General features: G+C 36.0%; 1 protein-coding gene across 4 annotated transcripts in view; it reads left to right on the forward strand.

Annotated features, from left to right (window-relative positions):
• LOC106868043 (guanine nucleotide-binding protein subunit alpha-13) overlaps positions 1 to 9,672 on the forward strand; it is a 114,215-nt gene that overhangs the window by 90,581 nt on the left and 13,962 nt on the right. The window contains exon 2 of one of the 4 annotated variants that reach the window (XM_052970740.1): positions 8,518 to 8,588. The exons of 2 other annotated variants lie outside the window; for them this stretch is intronic. In XM_052970740.1, the coding sequence (XP_052826700.1) occupies positions 8,518 to 8,541 (24 nt within the window). In that variant the 3' untranslated portion in view covers positions 8,542 to 8,588. Of the gene's footprint in view, positions 1 to 8,517; positions 8,589 to 9,672 lie in introns of those variants that run through there. One more of the 4 variants, XM_052970737.1, reaches the window with a different exon arrangement.

Raw genomic sequence — 9,672 nt, forward strand, 5'->3', positions numbered from 1 at the left:
CGCCAACCACTCAGAGAGTGTAGTAAGTGCTTTTACGTGTCACCTGCACGAAGGCCAGTCAGGCGATACTGGCAACGGCCACGCTCGAAATGGTGTCTTTTATGTGCCACCCGCACAAGCCAGTCCAGGGGCACTGGCAACGATCTCGCTCGAAAATCCTACGGAAGCCAGTCAGGCGATATATATATATATGTGTGTGTGTGTGTGTGTGTATTTGTGTGCCTGTGTTTGTCCCCCCCACCATCACTTGATAACCAATGTTGGTATGTTTATGTCCCTGTAACTTAGTGGTTTGGCAAAAGAGACCGATAGAATAAGTACCACTGCATGGTACCTTGGACAAATGTTTTTAGTATAGCCCTGGACCAACTAAAGCCTTGTGGATGGATTTGGTAGTCAGAAATTGAAAGAAGTATGTTGTGTGTATGTGTTTTTATGTATCATTGTATCAACTAGACTATTGGATGTTATACACAGCTGGTCACAATGCATTTCCTTCCTTTGTTTTGACTTTCAAATGATACCAGCTGCTGTTTAAGCAGGCAGGCCAACATACCTCTTGAATCCCAACCACATGGTTCTGGATTCAGTTCCGCTGTGTGGGGCCTTGGGCAAGTGTCTTCTACAATACAGGCCTTGTGAGTGGATTTGGTAGACGGAAACTGAAAGAAGGCTGCAATTGTTATTATATATATATATATATATATATATATATATATATATATATATATATATATATACACACATGTGCATGTATATAATATATGTGTGTGTGTCCGTTTGCCCCCTACCACCACTTGTCAACTGGCATTGGTGTGTTTGCATCCCCATAACTTAGTGGTTTGGGAAATTGATAGAATAAGAACCAGGCTTAAAAAAGAAAAAGATCTGCTGGAGTTGATTCATTTGACTAAAAAATTTTTGCGACAGTGCCTCAGCATGGCCACAGTCTAAACAAGTTAAAAAAAATAAAAAGTGTGTGTGTGCGTGTTTGTCTCTACTCCCGTCTCGACATCATGTGGTGGTTGTAAACAAGCATCACTGTCATACAAGCAGGATTGTTCATTCCCAGGCTTTTGTGAAAAAACATGACTGACCATAGTGAATATTATCTTGGTTGGAAACTGGTGCAAGTTGGTGACTAGAATGGCATATCCATAAAAAAAAATCTACCTCAACAAATTTCATCTGACTCATGCAAACATGGAAAAGTGGACATTAAATAAAGAAGTATGATGATATATCTAGAAGGTATAGCAGAAACCCTCCTCTACCCCTATTGGTGTGGCATTGTTGAAGTTAGGCAGGTGATAATGTTGTCTTCATGTAGCTTTTTTCCTTTCATCCTTTTGGGGTCAATAAATTAAGTACCAATTGAGCACAGGGGTTAAAGTAATCATATTATCCCATCCCCCAAATTGCTGGCCTTGTGCCAAAATTTGAAACAAATATTTTACCTTTTTTGTCTTTTGTCTTTGAATTACCATCATGCTTTTCATCAGTACACAACATGCATTTGCTGTTGAAATGTTTGTTGCCATGTAAAATGTGTGAGATTTTTTTGCTACACTCTGTATTTGAAAAAATAAAATATATCAACCCCTGGCAGGCCGAATATAGAGGAACAAAGCCAAAATATTACAGTAACATTTATTAGATTCTCTGGTTTATTGTTTCTGCCAATCCTGTTTATCAAAACCCAATCAAGTTATATGATGGTAGATAATTTTTCAGGGGATTTGTTAACTTCACCTTTTACAGATGAAAATTGTTTTGTTTTACCTTCTTTTTATTATTTACATTTGCATATGAGTTGTGTAGATCTGTACATTAAAAGCAATAATCATATTAATAACTCATACCATTCATTTAGACAATTAACCCAAGCTAACTTTCAAATAAACACTTTATCTCTCACACACTTTTTATTCACTCTTTCTTGCCCACTCACTCTCTTTCTTTCACTCTCTAACTCCCCATTCTCTCTCTCATTCATATATATATATATATATATATATATACATACATACACTAACACAAACACACACACATATATATACACAGTCCTACCCAAAATGTTAGATTCTTTCTCTCCACCCATCTTCCTCATGGTAAATAATTTATTATTCTACTTCACAAAGATTTTTCTACTTACTCTTTGCCAATGCAGGCCGTTCCTACTCTCCCTGGAGTCTACAATATTTCACCCATATTTCAACCGCGATTGTTGGCAGTTTTTCCTTTCTTTTTTAGAAATTCATCTGTTCGAAATATTCCTCGTTGTTTCTCGACATTTTTTTTTTTCACACAACACAGTTTATTTTTGTTTTTTTTTTACATCCGATTACATAACTTCCTCAACCACTTTCACATTCTCTTAATTAATCTTGCTCACTTGTCCTTCAACCATTTTTTCCATGAAAGCAACCAATCAGTGCCATTGACGCAGACACAATTATCCCTCATTCTCTCATGTTTTTTTTTTTTTCCTCAGTACTTTATGCTGTTGTTCAGAGACTATTTTTTTATGTAATGATTCTTTGCTAATTTAGACTCAAGGTCAACAGTTTTGAGGGGAGGGGTTAGTTGATTATATCAACTCCCAGTATTTGACTGGTACCTTTTTCTTTTTATCAACCCTGTTGAAATGAAAGACAAAGTCAATCTTGAGAAGGAGCTACTTGATTATACCAACTCCAAGTACTTGTCTGATACTCTCTTATTTTTTTTTATCGACCTTCTTGAAATAAAAGGCAAAGTTGGCCTTGAGAGGGACTAGTTGATTATGTGAGTACTTGAGTGATACCTTCCTTTAAAAAAAAAGGTATCACTCAAGTGCTAACGATTCTGTCAGCTTCAATAATAATAATAATAATAATAATAATCCTTTCTACTAAAGACACAAGGCCTGAAATCTGTGGGAGAGGGGCTAGTCGATCACATCAACCCCAGTGTCTCACTGGTACTTAATTTATCAACCCCTTTCAGGGTTGATAAATTCTGCAGAATTTGAACACAGAACTTAGCAGCAGACAGAATACCGCTAAGAATTTCACCCAGCATACTAACGATTCTGCCAGCTCGTCTCCTGAATAATAATAATAATAATAATAAATGCCCTGATGCAGTACCAGGCAGTGGCTCTCATGGCTTCTGATCTTAACTGATTGGAAGGGTTATCATGTACATTGTTTTGTCTTGGTAGAAAAGATGGGCTAGAACAAATATTCTGCTTAATACCACAGATTTGCTTGTCATTTACTTGACCTTAACCACTTGAACATGTCTCTTAGTAGCTGACGATATGTGCATTTCTAATCACAAGCAGGAGAAGTAGGGGGAGCATCATAGCCATGTGTTGAGAGGGATTCTTTGGGGTTTGGATATTTAAGAAATTATGAATATTTTACAACCCCACTTCCTGCCCCCGATTGTTTCTGTTTAGAAATTAGAATATTGGAGAGCCTGAGAAGGTCATTGCTGGCATTTATCCACAGTGATTTTAAAAAAATTACGGAGATGTATTTGCATAGCAAGTGGCTTGATCTGAGATTGTGTACTGAAACAAAAACAATTGCAGTGTGGAAGATGTTTGTAAACCATTCAAGAACACACAAATACCATTAGTTTCACTTCAACATTAAAACTTCATTTGTCTCAAAATATTTTCATTGCTTTGAAACCGCGACCTGTTCACTGACAAAACTTCATAAAAGTGATGCAGCACAAAGCCTTGTCAGTGAACAGTAAATACGCACGCGCACACACATACACACATATTCATTGCCTTTCATTTGTGTGTATGTGTATTTATGTGTGTGCGTGAGTGTGTAGTAGTGTGTTTCTGTGTGTCACTGTCGAAGTTGTTTGGAAACTGTGTATAAGGAGCAAGTTTTGAGTACTTGTCGGTAACTTTTTGTTTTTTTTCTTCCTCATCTTCTAATAGAAATTACCCAACTTTCTGGGCTCTTCTCACAGCTATCCTGCATTCAAAAATTATACGAGTATTTTAAAAAATTTCATTCAATAAATGTTTTTACAGTACATATACATTAATAGCAAATAAAACTTGAAACAGAAAGTGAAAGACTTTGCAAATGAAAATGGAATACTCTGCAGTGAATGCAGTGAATATTTAAATTTGTGATGCATTGGATGCAGTGAATATTTAAATTTGTGAAAAATTGGAGTTAAAAAAATTCAATAAACTTGAGAAATCAAAATTATAGGAAATTTCTTAGAACATGAATTTATAAAAATATTTCCAGACAGTCAACCCTTTAATAATTGTTTTCTTTTACTACTTTTAGTAATTGTTACATACCTAATTAATAAGCCGCTTTCTCCATTATTATAATTATTTCTAATATTGCCATAGTAATTGTGATCTCTTTTGAGGCCTGCATTATTAAATCATTCACAGTATGTGACTGATATTTTTATTCCACAAAATAACACATTTGTGGAGGGGTATAAGTTATGTGTAATGGCATTTTCCTGCAAGTTGGTAATGCCTCAATTCCAGTCTCTTTCAGCCTCTTAGACTGCTGCAGTTTGGGTATTATGCTAAGTGCAGCCAATTACCACATGAATAATTTCAATCCTTATGTCACACACTCTTTCCATTCCTCTAGTTAGGTTGATATTTCTCAATTTTCTCAATCTCCTTAATACCAATTTTATTTTTTAAGTTACTACAGTACTTTTGGAGGGAGATTTGGCTGCTATTGAGGTTTTCATGCTGGCTCAATCACTACAGGGACAGTTGAGTGCTATTTCTATCAGGTACAAGTTTTTGGCCTGGCGACTGTAGTAAGACATGTGTTATAGAGGGGGGGGGGGCTTAAAGTTTTTTTTGGTTGTTCCTTCCACCTCATCCTTTAGTATAATGCCTTCTTTGTCTTCTTCCATTATCAAAGCAATATGTGGAAGTTGATAGAAAAGTTGTGACCTCCTGTAACTTTTTGGAAAATTAGATAAGAATGATAAGTTTAATACAGCTAGATGGCACCATCCTCAAATAAAATCTGTAGATTGAGAGGAAAGTGAAGGTACTTGCCTTTGTGTTGAGAGCAGTCAGTATTATGGCCAACATGGTTATATCCCCTTGGTTGATTTTATTATATCATCCATGATATATTTCATATTTATTATTTACTATTATTATTAAGGTGGCAAGCTGACAGAATTGTTTGCCTGCCAGACAAAATACTCTCTCTTTACTTGTTTCAGTCATTTGACTGCGGCCATGCTGGAGCACCGCCTTTAGTCGAGCAAATCGACCCCGGGACTTATTCTTTGTAAGCCTGGTACTTATTCTATCGATCTCTTTTGCCGAACCGCTAAGTGACAGGGACATAACCACACCAGCATTGGTTGTCAAGCAATGCTAGGGGGACAAACACAGACACACACATATATATATATACATATATATACGACAGGCTTCTTTCAGTTTCCGTCTGCCAAATCCACTCACAAGGCTTTGGTCGGCCCGAGGCTATAGTAGAAGACACTTGCCCAAGATACCACGCAGTGGGACTGAACCCGGAACCATGTGGTTGGTAAACAAGCTACTTACCACACAGCCACTCCTGCACCTATGCCACTCCTGCAAGCATTTTGCCCATCTGTACTTTCAGAATTCAAGATTTACTGAGGTCGTCTTTGCTTTTCTTAATTTCAGACTCAATGAAATAAAAACCAGTTGAGCACTAGGGTCAGTGTAATCAACTCACCCCCATCTCCCCTGAAATTGCTGGCTTTGTGCCAAAATTTGAACCCATTTTTATTATCGTTATTATAATGGCAGAATTATTAATGTGCCTTGTGTGTTTTCCTTCTGTTTCTTTACATTCTGAGTTTAAAACCTACCAATGTCAACTCTGCCTTTCATTCTGTTGGGGGTTGATAAAACAAAGTACCATTCAAGTCCCATTTAAACAACTAACTCCAACTTCAAAATTCCTGGTCTTGGGCCTATATTAAAAGCCTCATTTTATCAAGAGACAGGATTGGTAAGGCTAGTGGGTTTGAGTGGGCCTAACTTCAGTATGCTTCTTTTATCTAAGAAAGAAATTGGGAGAGAGTACTCTCGATGCATTGGAGATAATTGAGGTCTTTTGTTTGAGCTTCCTTGCTGAATTATTCTAGGTGGACTGCCCTATCTTTCTTGTAGTTGATTTCCTATTGATTGATGTAAACCCCACCTTTTGGATATTGTATTTAATCCTTTTATAGTGCCTAGAGTAGAGAGGGAAGTGCTGTCTCATAGCAAATTTGTTGGAAGAATGGTCAGTATAAACGGACCAATTCTGAGAATACACCTGTAGAAAAAAAGGTAATGTAAAAGGAGAAAGGGCTCTATACCCCTTTCTTATTTTTCTGACCAGGCTCCCATGGCTTTTGTGGGTTTTTCCACATGTAACCTTTTCTTTTTCGAAGCGCCTCACCCTATTGGGAGTTTTATTTGTTATATCTGTCTCTGTTTTTCCTCTGTTTACACGAACGTTTTTCTACTTTTCGGACAAAACCCTATGTAACCTTTGTCCTTACATGTTTTTGATTTATATTAGCCCTTGTGGCCAATAAAACGAATTAATTATTATTATTATTATTATTATTAAGGCAGTGAGCTAACATCATTGTTCACATGTTGGACGAAATACTTAGCTGCATTTCATCTGACTCCTTATATTGTGAGTTTAAATACTACCACAGTCAAATTTGCCTCTCATCTTTTTGGGGTTGATAAAATAAGTACCAGTTATGCATTGGGGTCAATATAATTGACTAGCCCTTCCTCCAAAATTTCAGGCCTTGTACCTTTAGTAGAAAGGATTATTATTATATAGTGAAATACTTAGCGATATTTCATATGTTGCTACATTCTGAGTTCAAATTCCCCGATGTCAACTTTGCCTTTCAAGGTTGATAAATTAAGTATTAGTGAAACACTGGGGTTGATGTAATCGACTAGTCTCCTCCCCACAAATTTCAGGCTTGTGCCTATAGTAGAAAGGATTATCATTTCATATTTCTTCTATTCCTGTTCCAAAACTCCTTTCCTGTAAATTACATTCTCAGTCCCTAACTTATTTTCCATACTTCAGAATGTAGTCTATAGCCTCCCACAGCTGTAACACATCACTCACATATCTGTTGTTATCAAGGGGTCAAAGTTTTTCCTTTTTTTATTTTTTTTATTGGGGGTCAAATATTTCAGAGATAAGCAGTTGAAAGCTAATTCTCTTGATTTAACAGCTCTCTGCATGCACTGACTATTATGTATGTATGTGTGTTATATATATATATATATATATATATATATATATATATATACAGGGTGTCCATAAAGTCTTTTTACAATTTAAAAAATTTATTACAAAAACAATTGATAAGATATCTTAATCAGACTTGTTCTATTCTACTCAGTGGTTTTCGAAGTTTTTTTTTACCTCCTTTTAATACACCTCTATATGGGTACCGTTAGTCACACGAAGCACATCAAGACGGTACTCGATTTCTTGCCATGTTTGCTACAGCATAGCCTCATCAATGGTTGCAATTGCATCTGTTATCTTTTGCTTTAGTTCAGTAATATCCCGTATCTTTGTTCAATGCATGATATCTGTAACATAGCCCCATAGAAAGAAATCCAGAGGTGTGATATCTGGTGAACGTGGTGGCCACGGAATTGGTCCATCCCTTACAATCCAACAGTCTGGAAATGTTTGATTGAGGAACTCACAAACATGCAGTCCCCAATGTGGTGGGGCACCATTTTACTGGAAAATGATGGTTGGTTGAAGGTCCTGGAGATGTGGTGCCATATTCAGTCTAAAGGTCAAGGTAGACATCTGCAGTAATTGATTTCTCATTGAAGAAAAAATGGACCAATAATTTGATTGCACATAATCCCACATCAGACATTCACTTTGGGACTGGGACTATCTCACTGAACTTCTCTAGTCACATGGGGGTGCTCTGATCCCCATATGCTCACATTGTGTTTGTTGAGTTTCCCTGAAACATGAAAGGTTGCCTCATTACTATGCTGGTGGCAAGTAAAAAGCACCATCTGAACATGGTCAGTGCAAGCCCCCTCCCCCTCTCCCCACTAGCTGGAATTGTTGTAGCAGTAGTAGACCAAGCAAAATAATATGTGCATCAGGAGAAGCAAATAGAATATAGAGGAGAAATAAGATGAGATTTTCAAGCCATCAGAATAGTTCCCAATACAGTAAAAAGAAAGAAAAGAAAATTATTTATAAAGAAGAAAAAATAATCTCGGAGGGTTGGTGTTAGGAAGGGCATCCAGCTGTAGAAACATTGCCAGATCAGATTGGAGCCTGGTGCATCCTCCAGGATTCCCAGTCCCCAGTCAAACCGTCCAACCCATGCCAGCATGAAAACGGACATTAAATGATGATGATGAAAACCAAAAATTTATAGGGATGTTATACTTAACTGGATTAAATTCCAGTATATTACTGATATGTATGTTTTTTAATTAAGTTTAGGGTGATGAAGAGACTCTGACAGGATTTGAACTCAGACTGTAAAGAAGTGTAATGAAATATTTCAAGGTATTTTGTATGATGTTCTCCTGATTCTACCAGCCTCTGCCTTCAGTACAAATATTAGCCTTTTTGATACCAACCTGTCCCAGACAGCACCCTGCTTTTACAATGCAAATCCCCACCCCCACCCTGTTTTAAAGCGATTTAAATCAAAAACCTTTCAAAATTTCATGTCAATTTATATTCTAAGTACCTGCTTAATAATGATAAACTTATTTTAATAAGTTCTTCATTATTTTCAAAAGTTAATTGTAAAAATTCCTTGTATTTCAATAGAAATATGATCACAAAAGGGTTAAGGAAAGAACTCTACTCGCTGGAATTGTTGTAGTAGTAGTAGTAGCAGTAGTAGTAGTAGTAGTAGTAGTAGTAGAAGAAGAAGAAGACTAAGCAAAATATGTGCATCAGAAGTAAATAGAATATAGAGGCGAAATAAGATGAGATTTTCAAACCATCTGAATAGTTCCCAATACAGTAAAAAAGAAAGAAAAGAAAATTATTTATAAAGAAGAAAAAATAATCTGAATAAAATATTTCTTTAAAAAAATTAGCAAAATTTGATTTTTTTTTTTTTTTAATACTGATATGACATTTCAGAATTTTTTTTTTTTCTAATTACCTGTCTACCATTATGTATCTTTTAATATCCAGCTGCATTCCATCTGATATGAATCTGGATGGTAAGAGTGGATAAACATTGAGGTTACTTACTGATGTTGGGTAATCAGCATTGACATAGCACTTGATAAACCAAGTGTTAAAGCCCCCTTAGAACTAAAGTTGTGCTAGTAACCTCGAGATTAATCTTAACCATGTGAAAGCCTGTATGATGTTGTATTCATATGTGGTTTTAGTTAGACTTTTACATTCAAATGTTAGCTGATATGAAGTACTGAGAATTTTCTCTCTCCCACCTACAAATTATATATATATGTGTATATATATATATATATATATATATATATAAAACAAATAATAAATGAGTATATGCATATATACGTACAGGTATGTGCATACCTACGTCTACCTGTATATATAGGAGCATATCTGGGTACAGGACATTGCAAACAAAACGTAGACAAAAAAATAA

Source organism: Octopus bimaculoides, chromosome 9, assembly GCF_001194135.2.
Source record: "Octopus bimaculoides isolate UCB-OBI-ISO-001 chromosome 9, ASM119413v2, whole genome shotgun sequence".
In the NCBI taxonomy this organism is placed as follows: domain Eukaryota; kingdom Metazoa; phylum Mollusca; class Cephalopoda; order Octopoda; family Octopodidae; genus Octopus; species Octopus bimaculoides.